At 37.0% G+C, this 17,977-nt stretch overlaps 1 protein-coding gene across 3 annotated transcripts in view; it reads left to right on the forward strand.

Moving 5' to 3' along the window:
• The window catches only part of LOC114453931 (partitioning defective 3 homolog), a 563,018-nt gene that overhangs the window by 422,080 nt on the left and 122,961 nt on the right, over positions 1-17,977 (forward strand). For all 3 annotated transcript variants that reach the window (XM_028433953.1, XM_028433955.1, XM_028433954.1), the window contains exon 20: positions 15,943-16,071. In XM_028433953.1, the coding sequence (XP_028289754.1) occupies positions 15,943-16,071 (129 nt within the window). The remainder of the gene's footprint in view (positions 1-15,942; positions 16,072-17,977) is intronic.

The following is a 17,977-nucleotide window of genomic DNA, read 5'->3' on the forward strand; positions in this document are numbered from 1 at the left end:
AGTGTTGCTCCTCCTACTGGGGCTTGGCCTGATAGCATGAATAAATGCATGCCGTGCCTCCACAGTGCACCACTTGCTGCATTCCCACCTTGGATGAACCATTTCAGCTCCAGTCCTCCTCACTGTACTTCTTTCCACTGTTGTCACACCACAGCTAGAGGAATTAAGCCTGACTTGCCTGCAGAGCCAATCACAAACACTCTCTCCTCATGCTTTTTTTCAAAGGATAATCGATCGATGCGGTCAGATTGGGTTCTCAGAGCACATCAATGTAACTGTATCTAGTGGTGGAGGCAGATTCTATAGCATGGCGAGGAATGTGTAACTACTAGGCATGCAACAATTCTCAATAACATTGAACTGTTTGGTACGGCATCCACGGTTCAATACTGACTTGTAAACTGAGTTTTTTTTACGGTTTGACGTATAGGCTCCGCACATGGCTTTGACTGTGTGCCTTAGTGTGCCTGTGAGTCAGTGCGCAGGGGTTAGGAAACCCCGCCACGTCAGTTAAATAACCAATCATAACGCTCTAAAGTTTGGTGATGCTGACAACAACATGATTTACTTTTAGCATGGTTAGCATGGTTAGCATGGTTAGCTGTGAGGAGCAGCACCGCAATCTTTAAAGTCAGCAATGTGGGAACATTTCACTTTCAAGCTAAATGTGGATTTTGTTGGGTTCTTTTTCTTACTATAGACTTTATATTTTATTAAGCGCACTGAAATGACTTTGTAGAGTGTAAAGAGAAAATGATGAATGAAAAAATGAGCGTCTATAAATATTATTTTACTTGTGTCGCTTATTTAAATATTAAGTAACACCATCAACTGAAAGGCAACAGTCCCTCCCAGTGCCTTTGTTCACATGTGCCCCACTTGTTTAATGAAACACAAAAAAATAACAAAGGCAGTAGGTGTTCATCACCAGGGATTGGCAGTCATTTTCAGTGCTTGGAGATGTGGGTTTCCATCATCTTATAAATCCATGTTTCAAAATAAATGGCAAGTTTATTTATTGAAAGTAGTGCAATTTTTTTTTTTTTTTTTTTTTTTTTTTGAACGAATCCTTTCATAGTTTGTATATGGACTGCCAGGGGTAAGCACTTGCCTTTGAATGTTTCATTTTAGAGTAAATGTATTTTATTTTTTATTTTAAGCTTTGTTTATTTCATATCATACAATACACCATACATAGAAATGTGTATGAATTTTGTTTTGCTTCAAAGTAAAATAAAATGGTTTAAAATGAAAAAAAAAAAAAAAATGCTGTCTTTCTTAATTCCTTGCTGTTCTTTAAAATTGACTGGGCTGACTGTATTGTTGCATCCCTAGTAGCTATAATAAAAATGTTACAAATAACTCTGTCTGAAAGATCGTCCAAGCAGTTGCTGTTGTTGTTGACATAGTGATTTATTTCAGGCCTCAAACTCTGTAGCATCGTAGTAACAGTTTGTCCAAATTGTAGCTTACTAGTAAAGTGCCCGTCAGAAGTATGCATTCATGTGGGAGCTTAAGTAGAGTGAATTATGGCCAAATGAGTACAGTGTATGTGTTTGAAGGTTGGATGTACAAAGAGGTGTACATACTCTGTACTCTGTATTATAAAGGGGTTTATATGTGGGTGCAAAGTAAAATAGTGCGTGTGATTTCCCTGGTTTATTTTTATGGGACATGAACATGATAAATGTGTTTGTTGTTTTTTTTTACTCACTTTTATATATTTTTTGTTTGGTGTATCTTTCTGTAGTGTATGTTTTTGGAGTCATTATGTGTATTTGCGTATATTTCTGTTGTGTTTTTGTGCATTTTTTGTATAGTTATAGTTTTTTTGTTGCCATTGTAGTGTGATTCTCGAGTCATTTTGTGTAATTTTGTTCATTTCTGTTATTTTGTGTATTTTTTGTATCAGTATTTAGTTTTGTGCATTTCTGTTGTCATTTTAGTGTATTTTTTGTATAAGTATTTAGTTTAGTGTATTTTGAGTCATTTTCATATTTTTGTTGTTTGGTGTATTTTTCTGTAATATATGTTTTTTCTCTCTCACACGCGCTGCAGAGAAATGTGTAGCTTTCAACACAGCAGCCATTGCCGTCAATCACTTCTGGGTGAGGTCTGTTCGGTCTAAATAGCGTACGGGCAAACTAACGTTTTGAAACGACATCATCACCAAATAAGAAAAGGGGTTTATTTTCGGGTGCAAAATAAAACAGCGTGTGTGATTTCCCTGGTTTAATTCTATGGGACATGAACATGATAAATGTGTTTGTTGTTTTTTTTTTTTTTTACTCACTTTTATATTTTTTTGTTTGGTGTAATTTGAGTCATTTTCATATTTTTGTTGTATTTTTCTGTAATGTATGTTTTTTGGAGTCATGTGTATTTTTTCTTCTTTCAGTTGTCTTTTTGTGCATTGTTTTGTGTTTTATTTTACTCATTTAGTATATTTCAATAAATAAATAAATACTGTGTGTGTGTGTTGCGTGAAATGTTTGAGACGCTGATAACCAAACTCCATAGACATTGTAGCGCCAATCAGAAAAGTAACAAAACTGCGCAAAACAAAACGTAAAACTCCAAACTACATGAGTGAGTAAATGATTTAAAGTATTATCTACAATTTGGCTGTCTTTTTTAAAAAAACAAAAATCATTGTTTACCTTCGAACCGAGTGGTCAGAGCTTAACTTCCATGCACGACACCACAGAGAATCTGCAGTTTTCCAGATGAAGTATTGAACAGTTTGAGGTCAATAACGACTCTAGTGAAACAGCGCGTTATTGAACAACAGTTATATGGTTTATACAATGGGAAACGTGTCTGTAAAAGACTCACCAGTGGCTGACGGTTTCAAATGATCTATTCAGAGAGCTCCCGTGTTTCGGTCTAAACTATCTTCCTCTCTCACACTCGTGTGTTTACAGTCCGTGTCTGCTTGGCTGTGTGTGCAGCGATTGGCTCTGGCCGCACACGTGACTCTTGCTCGGGTGAGGAGCTGTGTAGTGAAATAGATATAGATGGTGCGCTAGCGCCCCCTCACACCCTGAGGTCAAAAGTTGAAAAGGTTTCATTTCGGGGCCGTCCAGAAGTGAAATAAAATTAAAATAAACATTGTGAAATGACCAAATTACTCCAAAATAACAGATACACACACTCGGAGAATTTGGAATCCGTTGACCAAGTTTCAGGTCCAACTCGCACCGCGTCGGGGAGATATTTGCTCCACAAGCACGCGCGCACACACACACACACACAGACGTTCCTTGCTTTTTAGTTAGATGGGATGTTTGGACAGAGAACAGAAATCCAGGTTGGAGATTATGAGTATCATGGGGGTGGGGGGGTTATTGTCTAGTAGCACTAGGAGGCCAAAGGAACTGAAAGGAAAACATTTACCCAAAGTTTATGTGAAAGTCATGTCCCTAGAAAGTGAAATCGTGCTGCTTAATACGTGCTGATGATCGTCAGGTCACAGTTAGACAATACCCTTCCCTCTTCACTCATCTGCTCTCAGTTTAGTTTGTGCTCCATGAGGTGCAGCACTGCATTAAAAACCTGCTGGGCTTCGATTTGCCATTTGGTTAAGGGCAGAGGAAATGGAATAACAGCTGCTTGAGTAAATCCATCCTTGTGGGAGAGATATTAGATATTGATTCCAGTATTTGCTAATGCTATTTATTAGAGATACTACCTTTTTGTTTTTATCCAAGTTTTTTCATTTCCAATTTCAGATATTAACTGAACCTAATTCTAGATAATATTGTATATGGGCAAACTTTTTGTTGAAAATCATGGAATTTAAAGGGTGCAGTAGCTCACTTATGCGCGTTCACACCGAATAAAAAAATGTCCCCATTGGCTTCATATGCACGTCTGAAGTGAAGCACCGCCCACTAGTGACACATCCAACTCGGTGTGTTTCACTGCCTGCAGAAGTGAGGAGCTGTGCTCCTTTTTCTCCTCTCATAAACATAAACCACTATGTGATTAGCGGCTAACGCTATCCTAGCTTAGTGCCGACTTTCAAAGATGAAAACTTCAGAGAGAACTTTTACCTGCTACTACCACCTCCTCGCTGATTCTCCTCCACGCAAAATCCTTTCTAGTCCAGTCCTGGTTAAAAAGGGCGTGTCATACAGCTCCAGATGGTCACACACAGCTTCTACTCCATGGCTGAATGGGTGAACAGACCGGTGTCCATGTTGAAAGCCTGACGTCTTCGTCAGACTCTGATTGGCTTTTGTCATGTGAAACAGTTGAAGGAGTTCTATATTTTCAACTCGAGCGAATGTGCGAATATGATAAAAAATTGGGAGCACGCTCACAGGACCAACACACTTACCGTGTGGATCGAACCACGCAGGAAAGATTTTGCATCTGGGCCGCATCTATCCATTGACTTTGTATGTAATCTTGTCGCACGAACATTTCGTGATGCAGTCGGTGTGAACGCAGCATTAAAGCTGCTATCCGGACTTTCTGAGAAACATCTCGATATCCCTTTCTCGATATCCCGTCCTAAACATTCTCACTTCCTCCCACTGCCTCTGCCAATCTCCCAGAAGCCACGCCTCTACTTTTCTGCATGTGCATCGCGGAACATAACAAGATCGCATCGAGTCGCATTTGATATAGGTCTATGTAGGAGCCAAAATCTGTTTCCGTGCTGTTCCGCATTTACTTTGATTGACAGTCTCAAAAACAGGAAGTCGAAGCCTATTGGCTGGGCACACTCGGCAATCGTTTCCATTTGTATAGGAGTCTGTAGGACGAAGGAGGGACTTATTTACATTAATGTATATGAATGACCACCGGCAGTAGACCATAGTAAAAGACTACTTAGGTATTTTTTCACATTTCAAAGAATCATACATAAACATAGATTTCTCAGATATCAGCTTTTATGTTCCATGTTAGCAGCAGTGCTGAAATCTTCCTATTTTTTGTTCAATATGGGATTCAGTGATGAAGGCCTTTCCACTCCGATACCTTTTTGTGGTAACGGAGTGGAATGGAAAATGGAAAACGTTGTTTCACAGCCATCACACACTGAGCTACAACTCAATGGGTGTTATTATTACCTTATAATCAAAATGCTGTTCTCAGGTTTCCATGGATACGGTCGATGATAACGAAGTGGAAAGGAAACGTCCAGAAAATTGTCAATCAAACTTGTATTTCAAAAAAAAAACATGCAGAACAAAAAAGCGAGGATTTTTTTTTTTTGTTTTATTAAGCAGCAAACACTGGATATTTCAGTGGGTACATTTTTTTCCTGAAAACAATTTGTTAAAAAGTGTTAAGCCCGGACAACTAACTTAACTTCAGTGATGCAAAACTTGCCATCATGTTTTTTTTTACATCTCTCAACACACATTGTTTTTTCAATATTGATGGAAAAATTAATACCGATGATTACATTTTATGGGCAAATATCAGTCAATAATTTCTGTTGACTGATAATAGCACCCATCTCTACAATTTATGTTTAGAAAACTAACGATTAGTTATGACAAATGCATTAGTTTTTGCTTGTTTACGTGTTTGTCCTTTTTTACAGACATTTTAAAATGCATTGATCTTTGTTACATTATTAGGACATAATATAGTGAAGCCCTAATACCCAATATTATGCATTGTCACTGAATTTGCTGCAATAACAATTACTCTGTCTTTAAATATGATGCATCATCACTAAAGAGCTCAAATGAGTTTTTATCTAAGCTGAATCAATAATGATATTAGATAATTAACGACATTAGGTTTGAACCCCTAAAGTAAAACTTCATTATTCTATGTTGATTAAAGTTGAATACAGAAGTTATACATTAAAACACTATATAATCAGTGCTACATTTATCAAACACATTACTGATGAGAAAAATACTGCGCCCATCAATATGTTTTATGTACACAGTCACTTATTATTGGAACTCAGTCATAGAAAACATTAGTTGGGTGAAACGTATAGATCACATAATCAATCATTTGTCCTGAGAACAAGAGACGGTAAGTGATTATTAGCTGTCACCTGAATAGCATAATAATGAAAGTTCAAATGTATGAACTTTGTTTTAGGCTGTGGAGACAGATGTAGCTTACCTCCACCAGTACTACTGATGTGTGAATGAAATAGAAGAAGAAGCAGAAAGCAGTGTATGAATTATTCTCTTTAGCTAAAATAACTTTAGCTAAGAACAATACCTAAAGGACAAAGTGAAGGCCATTGCATAACTAAACAATAAAACAATACCTACATATATATTCTATGAATAATACATACTGTACATCACTTAATACCTAAATATATGCCATACATTCTATTTATTTGTTGTGCAGTCTATTTTTGCACTCACCAATCAAACAGTTAAACCAGTGTGGACAGCCTTCTTATGTGCTTTACACTTATTTGTACGTGCTAACGTACATTATGGTATATATTTAGGTATTAAGTTGTTTATTTGTTTCTTTGTTCGTTAACTGTTTTTCAGGAAATTTACTTTGATCTCCTGATGTGTTTCAACTGTCAACTGCCAGTCTTCGTCAGAGGCGTCTGCTGATCACTTTGATATTTCCTTGACTTCTACGTAATAATTCCAGCAAGTCATTTTTGTCTTCTTTTTTAATAATATGCTATGGTTACATTTATGTCTGGAGATCAAAGTAAATTTCCTGAAAACCAATCGTCTGAATTAATGAAACCATTACATATTATTATTTAAAATGAACCCAATAATAACTTGCTGGAATTATTGTTTGTTTGATTATTTGATAGAGAAAATGTACATTTATTAACTTTCCAGTAAATGTACCAGAGTTAGGCAACAGCTTTTTTCCATCTGTTATCCCTGGACATATTAATAATAATAATAATAGCAATATACATCAATATTAGTACAAAAAAATCAAATAAATTCCATTCATAAAACTGTGTGAAACACATTAATTAAACGGTTCAATATACATTAACAATTGAACATTAAGGGGAAGGGCCATTGCAGTGTCATGAGCAATTTCATTAATTCATTCAGTCATTCATTCATTTATGTCTTTGTTTTTATTTATGGCAAAGTTGATCCTCCATACAAATGTAGTCTTATCAGTCCCTAAAGGTCCAAATCATGCTATTTTTCACCCATCTCTTTTTGAAAAGTCATTTTCTGAGCAACTCTACACAAACAGGCTGATTTGCTGCCTGACGGGACACTGACTTCCTCCCCCCGCACGGTGACGTAGGGCCAGAGGACGGCCCACCCTCCTCCCACCCACTCCGTGGCTGAGCTCATGCTGCTTTATAAACATGAGACAGAGCTGTAGAAAATACATACATAGCACTGCTTGAAGGACGCTGACGTGCTCACCTTCGTGGGCGTGTCTGTTTACATGTCAATCACTGCAGAGAGCTTTCTGGAGGCGTGGCTTCTCCAGCTCAGTGCTGCGTCAAATTTGTCATCAAAGTGGGAACGTGTCATTAAGTTGCAGTGAGGTGTTTGTGCTCACCCTGTAGTAAGAAAGGAGCAAATCACCCTCTAACTAATGATTGATGGAATTAATGATAAAAACACTTTATGCATGTGTATGAAGTCCTAATAGACCTTTATGATGTTCATGGCACAGAAAAGTCCATTTTGCGTAACATGAGCCATTTAATGCTGAATTGATTGTTCAGCTTTTTCTCATCAATACAATAATCACTTTTCTGTACTTTTCTTTGTAGGAATGAATTTTCAGTTTTTAGATTGTGTATCAGCAATGGAGGGATAGATATTTATTTTACTGTTTGAGTCGATGAGGCTCAGATCAGATCCTACATTAGACGTGTCTCCTCACCTCTGCAGGTTTGGATCAACTTTCAGGTTGATTGAGCTGAAGAACCATCACAATTCTCTGTCAGCCTTTGAAATTGTCTTCTCATTACTTTCTCAAATTGAGAAACGTGGCCATTCTTATTTTTGTTCTGTCTCTCCCGGCTCCAGGTATGAGTAATGGCAAAAGGTTGATTGCATATGATGAGTCCATCATCTGCATCACTGTATCACATTCTTGCATTAAGTGGTTCTAGAAAGAGGTGAGAGCTGTTTCTACTACTAACTCATTTTACCCTTGTGGTCAGTCTGACCCCAGGGACTTTTGCCTCCACGAAATTATTTTCAGAAAATTGTTGACCAAGTTATTGTATCAGACCGTCACTTTGTTAATTTATTGAAAACTCAAAAAAACATTGACCTGTTCTCTAGCATCACCATCAGGCCAAACTTTTAAATTAGAATTCATTTATCTTGAATAGTTTTCATCCAAATCTTCTCAAATTTACTGACAACATTAATGACCACTAGAGTATGAATCCTATTGGTTGTGGTGAGGATATGATCTTTCCTGCAGCGCCATCATCAGGTTCAACTTTCAATTCAATTCAATTAATCTTTATTTATATATCGCAAAATATAACAAAGTCATCTCAAAGTGCTGAACAAAATATAAAGTCATAGTAAAAAAGAAAGAACTCATCAAGATCCACATAAACAAGTAATTAGCAACAGTGGGAAGAAAAAACTCCCTCTTTTTTATAGGAAGAAATTTCCAGCGGAACCAGGGTCAGAGGTGGCAGCATTACGCTTCTACTGGTTGGGTTTAGTGAACAGAAGGACAAACAGACAAGGATAAAAGGATAGTGTCCCAGACTAGTTGAGCCGTGAGAACATCTATCAGAAACCCCCAGCTCCAGCATCAAGACACCTGAAACAGAAAAGAGAGCCCTAGGAGGGCGAGGAGAAAGCACAGACTGCAGAAAAAACATGATACACTATGATACACTCGTTCCTAGCGGTTAGGTTAATATTAAACGTCTTGTGGCATCTTCCATGCTCTGAAATGCTACCACTACAGACGAGGTTTCGTCTTGTACTGGTCACATGTATCGATCTATGGGGTGGACATCAGTGTAAATGGTATGAAGCAGTGTGAGCAGTATGATGGGTTAAAAACTTTCAGTTTTAGAGTTAGTCTATCTCTAAAACTTTTCTAATTTGACAGTAAACCTTTTAGGACATTTTAAAGAGAGAGAGAGAGAGAGAAATATACACACAGCACAATGAGGAATTATTTGGATAAAAAGCTGCCTTCCAAGCTCATATACTTTGTGTTCAGCACATCGAAAAAATATCATTATGATAATGTTATGCTTAATTGATTGTCCCCATCAAATTAGGAAAAGTAATGAATATGAAGCAAACACATAGTCAATTATTATTTTTAACATTGATTGGGGTCAAATTAATCCCAAGGATAATAGGAGGGTTAAGGCTTCATACTACTGTGTAGTAAACTGAACAAAAAATCAACTGGGCTTTGCAGAATAGGCACATTATTCTGTAAATGTGTTTACAATGATGTTTTAGTGACATTATCACACTGTAAATCAGTGAAGTAGACGTATGAGGCGTCAGTATCTGAGGCATATGATGTATTTGTGAAAGCAGACGCTGTATTTGCAAACATTGTTCTGTAGGCTGCAGGTACGGTAACTAATGTCAAATGCAGCATCAGCCATCATCACAGCGATATTATAGCAGGTATCATTTATGACTGTCACATGCAAGGAAGATTATGCAGCACCCTAATGAGAGCTGATAGCCAATCAGTCACTGCCACGGCCAAACGCTGACGGATCGCATAAAGCAGTAAAGATTCTGAAGAAAAACAGACTGGAAGTCATAAATTATCCCTCGTATCAGTCAGGACTGTGTTTGTCATAATAGTGCTTATCAAATGTGCTCATCACTCAACAGCTCCTTACTCGTGCTCATGTTTAAAAAATGTCACTGGATGCAACCTCCCACTCTCCCCCCTCGTTTCTTTGTTTCCAGTGTGTTTTTCTTCTTATCACTGAGACCTGTTGTGTGATGAGATGCAGGCTTAGGAGAACATGAACCTATCTATATATATATATATATGTTTATTTTTTATTTTTATTATTCTGTTATTGTAGATAATGTAATATATTTGTACATAATAATTACTTTGACAGTTACTTTGTATTAAGTACTTCTTCTATTCACTTATTTGATCAAATTAACAATAATAATTACATCTTAACAATAAAAAACAATCACTAAGTAAGTTATTGTGAAAATGCAAAAATATTAAATAATGTATTAAATAAAATAACAGCATGGTACAACCGACCACTATGTTTTATCCCTACTCAATTATTGTGGAAATGCTAAGCAATCCCACAATCCTTAGAGTCCTTGATTAGGTCTGCTAGAGTGTGACAGTTGTTGCTCTTTTACTTTTAGAAAAACTGCTGTTGAAGCTTTATTTCTGCAGCTACAGCCACAATTTATAGCTTCAAATGTGGCTACAATCTTCTTCTACTTTTAGTGGGAATGCATAAGTAGGACTTTTCTTCTATGTGCAGCAGTAGCTCAGTGTGATCAGAACTTTCTTCAAGCAATCATCAAGTGGATCCTGGTTTCTTTAACTCTAAATAACTGTTTGTTAAATCCTCAATGACTGAACATAATGCTGTTAGTTCTGCCTACAATTGTCTTAGCTTTCGGTAGTGTGCACCAACTTGTTTTTATTAACAATAACACACACAACCAAAGGAGTTGGAAATTCTTTTTCACAAAGTGCTGTACAACATCCCATTTAATTATATATAAAATATATTCAAAACACATAAAACACTGTAAAACCCCAGTATAGAGAAGACAACATAACAAAACACTTAACAAATAGAACAAACCGCGATATGACAAACTAATGACGTGCACATGAAGTTCTTTGAGTGTGAGACTGCTCGGGATTAGTATATTTTGTATTTAAAATCAATTTGATGCAATTTTTGTAGTAAATATGAAATAGTAAAATATTATATTAAACACATATGTCGTAGGGGCAATGTCACCGATGTGCAGTCGACCTTTTTTGGAGCCAAAATGTCAAGGTCAAGGTCACGTCAAGTGTCAAAAAACAAAAATTTCCATATCTTTACAAATATTTATTGTTCACGTATGATGCTTACATTTAAAAGCTCATCTCAAGTGCAGTATTTTATTTCATGGGACCAAAGCTAATTGAGATACAGTGCTCAGACTGGTACCATTGAACAACATTTCCTCCGCTCAAGGTCATATTTAAGGTCAAGGTCAGTCTTCTGCTTTTCCTGCATTATTACTTTCAATTTAATTAGTAAAAAGAATAAACGTGTCAACACTTTTTTTTTTAATTGCCAAATACAGGTCTTGCCTAGTTTAATTTGTAATTGTAATTGGGATGGAAATGCTATACATTTCAATTACAATTTAATTAAATTTAAAACCATGTTGCAGTTCTATGGCTTACACATACATAGTTAATAATTATTAAAATGTGTTTTAAGACTTCTCTCTACCTGTCAGTTCACTTGAAAATCATTTTACCATTAAAAATGAATAAATAAATCTTGGGGTATACTGACAGAAAAAAGAATCAGACGCCCACACCAACAATAATAATACCAATATTTTCATTGATTAGAAGCAGAACAAGATAAAAAGAGATGAGAAACACATTGGTTTATAGTTTAGTATTTACAGCTGATTTTGGTCAGACATTGATCAAAACTGACCTGTTATCATGGATGAAGAATGTTTTATGTCCTTATGTAATAAAAGTTTGGTAATTGTGATTAATTGAATTTGAACTTTAGTAATTGAGAATGTAACAGTAATTGACTTGCAAGGGAAAAATAATCATTGTAATTGAAAAAATCACCGTATTTCTAATTGAGTTATAATTGAAAAGTGGAATAGACCCCAACCCTGGGTGCCAGAAAACAATTTCTTTACTCTCTCAGAAACTATGAAATTGTAAAAATATTACTGTTGTTCATATATGGGCGTCTTTTCCTCTGCTTCACTATGTGTCCCTAAGGCCCAGCTCAGGTTGTTGTGGTGAACAGTGGAGCCATGTTGTCAGTGAAGCAGTTAAGCTAGCGATAGCGCTCTAATAGCTCTGATTGTATTTCCCCCCCTCCCCCGCCCCCGCTTTGATGTTGGCCTCTCTCAACCCTGCCATGATCGCAAAATAGCCTCTCTTTTGGGAGCTGCTTTTCAACGCGGGTTTTGCAAGTTCAATCATCCAATATTTTTCATTTGAGGAAATCGTTCACGTTATTGATGTTATTCCAAAAGGGAAAAGAACTTGTAAAGCAGAAGTTTCGCTCCTATGGGGAGGTGTGAGTTCTTCGAGGGGGGGATAATTGTAGATAAAAGCTGATTTCTTTTTGAAGTTATTGAAAGCCCAAGAGTGCAACAAAAGAGAAGTTCACCTGCTGGGGTGATTGATAGACGTTATTACTATATGCAGACTTAGCGTGGGGTTTTATGTCTGATTAGGGCCAATTGTTGATTATTTAATTAGGTAATGTTGCTTTATGTGTTAGAAAACAGCCCACACACATCATGTTTTCCTGTTCTACAAATCCAAAATCTCTGACTGCACCACAACCAAAAAAATAATAAGTCTTCTTTGAAAATGCCAAATAATAAACACGTGAAAGAAGCAATCTCCTTTTGCATCACATGTATTTGCCTGCACTGGCTCAAAGTCAACCTCGTCTGAAGTCAAATATTTTCAGCTTTCACGGAAAGTTGTTTACCTGTCAAAGTGTAGACATATATAAAGATAAAAATAAACATTGAGGCAACTTGGGGGTGGCAGACCTGAAAGCGTATTGTCTGCTCTGTCAGAAAATGAATAAGACTTCCTCATATTGCCCTGGTAGAACATCACATATCTGTGTGTGATGCAGGAAAATAGCTCAAATATGCTCATTTAATAAAGTTGGATTATTCTGTGTTAATATGTATTTATTTTCTTCACACTATGTGCACTTTACTGTGTAATGTATTGTTTGTATAGCCTTATTAACTAAAACTGGAGACATTTGATCCCAGCTTGGACAATACTCACACAAAATGAGCAGAATAGTAATGATTTTACAAAATAATGTGGTTTGTTGTCCTGGCTTAGCATTTCTTGGTCAGTTTCTCAGGCCAGAGTCTCTGTTTTGCCAATTTCTATCAAAACTGTCTAAAACTCTCTGTAGGAAACCATTATGAATGGGAATATATATAATGATACATTCCGAACATGAATACAGGGGAAAAACTAAGTGTTTTATGTGTGTTTTTCTTGTGATTTTGTTGTAATCTTTGTTTTTTGTTTTTTTTTCAATGTATGTTTTTGAAGTCATTCTGTGTATCTTTGCTATTATTTTCTGTGTTATGTCAGTTTGTGTTTTTTTTTTTGGTCAGATTTAATATTTTCTGTTATTTTTGTATACTTTTGCTGGTGTTTTGTCATTTTGTTTATTTTATTGAAATTTTGTATATTTTACTATATATTTGTATATTTTTGTTGTCCTCATTGTGTCTTTTTTAATATTTTTTTAGAGTCATTTTGTGCATTGTTTGTAGTCATTTTTGTGTATATATTGAGTCATTTTGTCTGTTTACTTTTGGGGACGCACAACATTAGTTTGAGGGCTGCATTTGGCCCCCGCACCGCCAGTTGTTTACATCTGGTGTAGACTGTGGACAACATGATGATGATGATGATGATGATGATGATGATGATGATGATGAGGGCCATTATTTAGCTGTTTGGTTCTAGTTTCAGACTGGATGGAATTTTGAGTTTGGATGTGAAACTTTAAAAATGATTTTATTGTTTATCATATTTTCAAATTTAATTAAAAACTTGAAAGGCTCATAAAGAGATCAATATCAAATATTTCAACAATTATGAAATCTATACATAAATTAAAAAAAGACATATAATTGTTTTTTTTCCTCTTTCTTTTCAAAGTATCCTATCATATTGATCATTACAGACAATATTGTATCATATCATGATTTTAGGGTATCCTCCCACCATTAGAAACTGTTTCATAACCCTGGCCTTGTTTTGATGGTAGTGCTGACATTTGGAGGTTAAAGGCTCAATAATGTTAAATACAACTTTAAATAACAACACTGACTTAAAATAACATACATGTATTTGGTGCTTTTTCTAATCTTGTTTCTATACATTTTTTGCCTCAAAACTGTACCACAAAAGTTTGGGGGTCGATTATTATTATTATATTATATCAATGTGCTCCAATCGATGCAAAAAAAGCCTTAAAGCTCAGTTCATCAGTGCCTGCAATCCTTCCATTTTCTTTTGGCTGTTTTCCACTTCTTCCACAGCTGGTCTGACACCATTAGTTTTTCCCCCTCTGTCACATCACATCATTGATGCAGTTTTTCTGGAGTTCTGTGCACATGTAGAAGGTCTTTGGCCATCCAGAGGGTTTTTGTGACTGATAAGGTCTTAGACACGGAATTGACATAATAGAGTTGTGGATATGTTGTGTATTTGTGAACAAACTGACTTGTAAATGTACTGCAGCACTGTACCTGTCAAACACATGTTCTCAGGCATCAGTCTGACGTCAGTCGGCGAGTACTGAGCACAAGCAATTGGTCTGGAAGCATGCGTTGCCTCTATGTATTTGTACCTAATAATTTGCTGTTATATTGTTCTTGAAATCTCTCTCTAGACATTCAAATGTAAAAGTTTGTCAGCTGAAGATGCTGCTTATTTTCGTCACTTTTTGTCATTGTCTCCTGTACCTTCAAACCTAAATCATGAGCTGTCACTGCTCCCATCACTCCAAGTAAACTGCAGAGCTCCTGCACCAAGTACATACATAGCTCATCCTTTCTACAGAAAGACGCATGTCTTTACTGCTTTTTAAGGCTAATGTGGGGCATTGAGTTTATATTGAAGGTGGTTGAACACAGACATGAACATTGAAGAACAGTCATGTGGAGACAGGACCATCTATGGGGGGAATAAAGGGGAGAGATTTTTGGGGTCCATCCATAAAGTCAGTAAAATTATGGTCTATTGTTCTATGAATCTGTGATAACCACATTTATTTATTCATCTGAATAATGTCCACTGATATCCAGGAAGATTTATTAATATTTGCCTCATAGTATATAAGTGTTATTATTTTAATCAATAACAAAATGGGTTGAAAGTGTAAAAAATGGTTGAAAAGGCAGTGAAATTGGTCAAAAGTTGCAAATTAGAGTGACCAAAAACCAGCAGAAAAGTGGTAAAAAGGGTTGAAAGTGTCAGTGTTGGCTTATAAGTGGACCGAATGGGAGGGGTTCAAAAAGTAGGAACAATCATTTTAAACTGGCAAATAATGGGTGTGACTAATCATGATTGTGGTTAAATTGGCAAAAACAATATGGTGAAAATAGGTTAAAAGTGACATAAATGGGTCAATATACAGTATGTGGGAAAAGTGGTGGAAAGGGTATACAGTAAAAGTGCTGGAAATGTCTTGAAAGTGGAAGAAATGTTTAGAAAAGGTATTGAAATTTGATGGAGAAGTGGCAGAAATTTGAGTAATGTAGCAAAAATGTATTAAAAGGAGGAAAAATATGGCAAGAAAAAGTGATGAAAATGGGTCAAAGTATGGCAAGTTTGGCTCAAATTTTTCAAAAAATATTCTTAGTTTCTCTACCTCCACCTACCTCATGTGTCTCGCGACCCCTAATGGGGTCCCTACCCCAATATCGAGAACCACTGCTCTATGGAGATGTTTCAGTATGGGGATTTGCAGATTTTTTTTAAGTATTGTGATTGCATTTATATGAAAGAAGCTGAGCTATCTTTTTAATACTGTACATGTGCACTGTGCAGCTCCTGAGCACAACACAAACAAAACCTGGAGATTTTGACACTTTGACACTTTAATTTCCTTCTGAGTAATTCTTGCTGGATTTTTACAGACAAAAGGAAGAGACACAAAAAAAAAAACTCTTAGGTGAATGAAAATTATTATGCTCTCGATTTTAAAGCCTTTCCATCCTGTTTAATTTTTCCTCTTAGGTTTGGAAAGCATAAGAAGGATGAGCAGCCAGAGGACAAGATGGAGAAGAAGGGCTCTCGTAAATCCAAAGCTGAGGACGTGCAAGTGTCAGAAGAGGAGACCCTGTGCATGAGGCTGGAACAAGAAAGGTGAAAACAAGCTTAAAATGAGCAAACTACCTCCCATTTTCAGCTTCCAGTGTCTCAGGAACAACATCACATAGGAAACTGAATAGTGGTATAGTAATACAGCTCCACCTACTCTCTCAGAATATACAAAAATATTGGCTATACTACATCATATCTGGTGGACATGCAAGCCCCACAAAATTGGAACATAGTTTGTTGAGATTTGGGTCTGGAACATATTTGGGCCTTCAGTAAACAACTTAGCATATGCCTCAGCTCCCAGTACGGTTATCAGCTTTAAGCTATGAACATAGACTGTTCACATCACTAATGATTAGTCATATATATGCATTGGTTCTTGGGTGACAGACTTGAAATCCAACAAAAATATTTTTCTACTATTTTCATTGGCCCATAACTGCAAAATCTAATCTCTGTTTTAATTTATAGCATAAAGATTACTCTTTCTTGGGATATTTTTTTTATCTTGGACCCCAAGTTTGGGGCTCTTTCACCATTCGCCCATATTGAAAAGTCTTGACATGAGGCCATTGTAGCTTGCTAATTGAATTATTAAGGAATAATTGGTAAAAAAAAATCTGAATATTTCTGAATATTTGGAGACTGAAGTGCGTGGGATCTCCTGAAAATGTGTTGAAATGACATGGATTGACCCCTAAGTGATTCAGGTCCCTTTCCTTTTTTATCAGGACATTAAATCAATCATTTATGGATCGTTGTTGTTAGTGCCATTCTGAGGCGCTGACCTCCTAATGGGCCTTGCGGGCCTCTGTAGAACTGGCATGATTGAATGCTGTGCATTATAATAGTGAAATTGACGGAGCTCTGCATTTGTCTTCTCCTTCAGTTTGCCCAGGTTGTTAATCGTTTAAGAATACACTGTTTCTCTTTGTCCGCCCCTCTTGGCTCCGTGTCCTCCATGTAGGCGGACATCGGCACATCCAGAAGAATGAGGCAGGCCATCGGTTTGGCATCGTGCACCTCATCCTTCACAGACAAGCCCCATTTAATTCTCCCAGTGGGGGGAAGACAACAGTGGTGGTGGGGTGAATGAAAAGACAGCTTGCTGCCTCCATTGTTCCCCATCAGCCAAATGAACTCAGTAATCAAACCGCTGTTGGTAATGACAGTTAATTGAATAGAAACAATAGGGCTTGATAGCACTGCTTCTTACGGGGAAGGCGGGTACGATGGGTGCATTGCACCACAGATGAACAAGTGTATACAGGAAGAAAAGCAAACGTGTCACAAAGGCTCTGCTCACCCTGATGAATGGAACATCTGCAGGCCTCGCTCGGAGACGCTGCAGCCCCCTTTCTTTTTAAAATTCACCATTGACTTTCATTGAGTGTCCTCTCCATTGAGAGATTTGACCCTTCACTGGCAGAAGGCCGAACACATTTCCCTCTCAGAACCCACGAGACCAGTGGGCATGTTCCTCCATCCAGATCTGTCCCACTTCGAGCTTTAACACAAGCCCAAACCATGCATGCAATATGGATCGTGCATCGCTCGACAACAAGCACAGCTGCCTGCTTCCTTTTCTTTCCTCGCTGTCTGTATTCTTGTCTGCCTCCTTGTATTATGGCACATTCTCATTCCCTGTCTTGTTTATGTCTGTTCTGCATTTGTGAACCCCAATCCCAGCTCCCTGTGCAAGAGAGCACAAACTAGCTTTTGTTTGGTGTGCATGCGTGTGTGCGTGAGTATGTGTGTTACCTATTTCCACACTGGAGCGTGCAGCTACGCTACGACTGTCCCTCTGCAAATGAAAAGAGAATCCTGAGGGAAATAGCAACAATCAACAAACCTGCCAAAACTTTGGTATTCCTTCATCACTTTGCAAAAGTATTTAAAGGATAGTCAACACACATTACAAAGACTGCTCAACTGAAAGACTAAGACT

Source organism: Gouania willdenowi, chromosome 20 (genome assembly GCF_900634775.1).
Source record: "Gouania willdenowi chromosome 20, fGouWil2.1, whole genome shotgun sequence".
NCBI lineage: Eukaryota > Metazoa > Chordata > Actinopteri > Blenniiformes > Gobiesocidae > Gouania > Gouania willdenowi.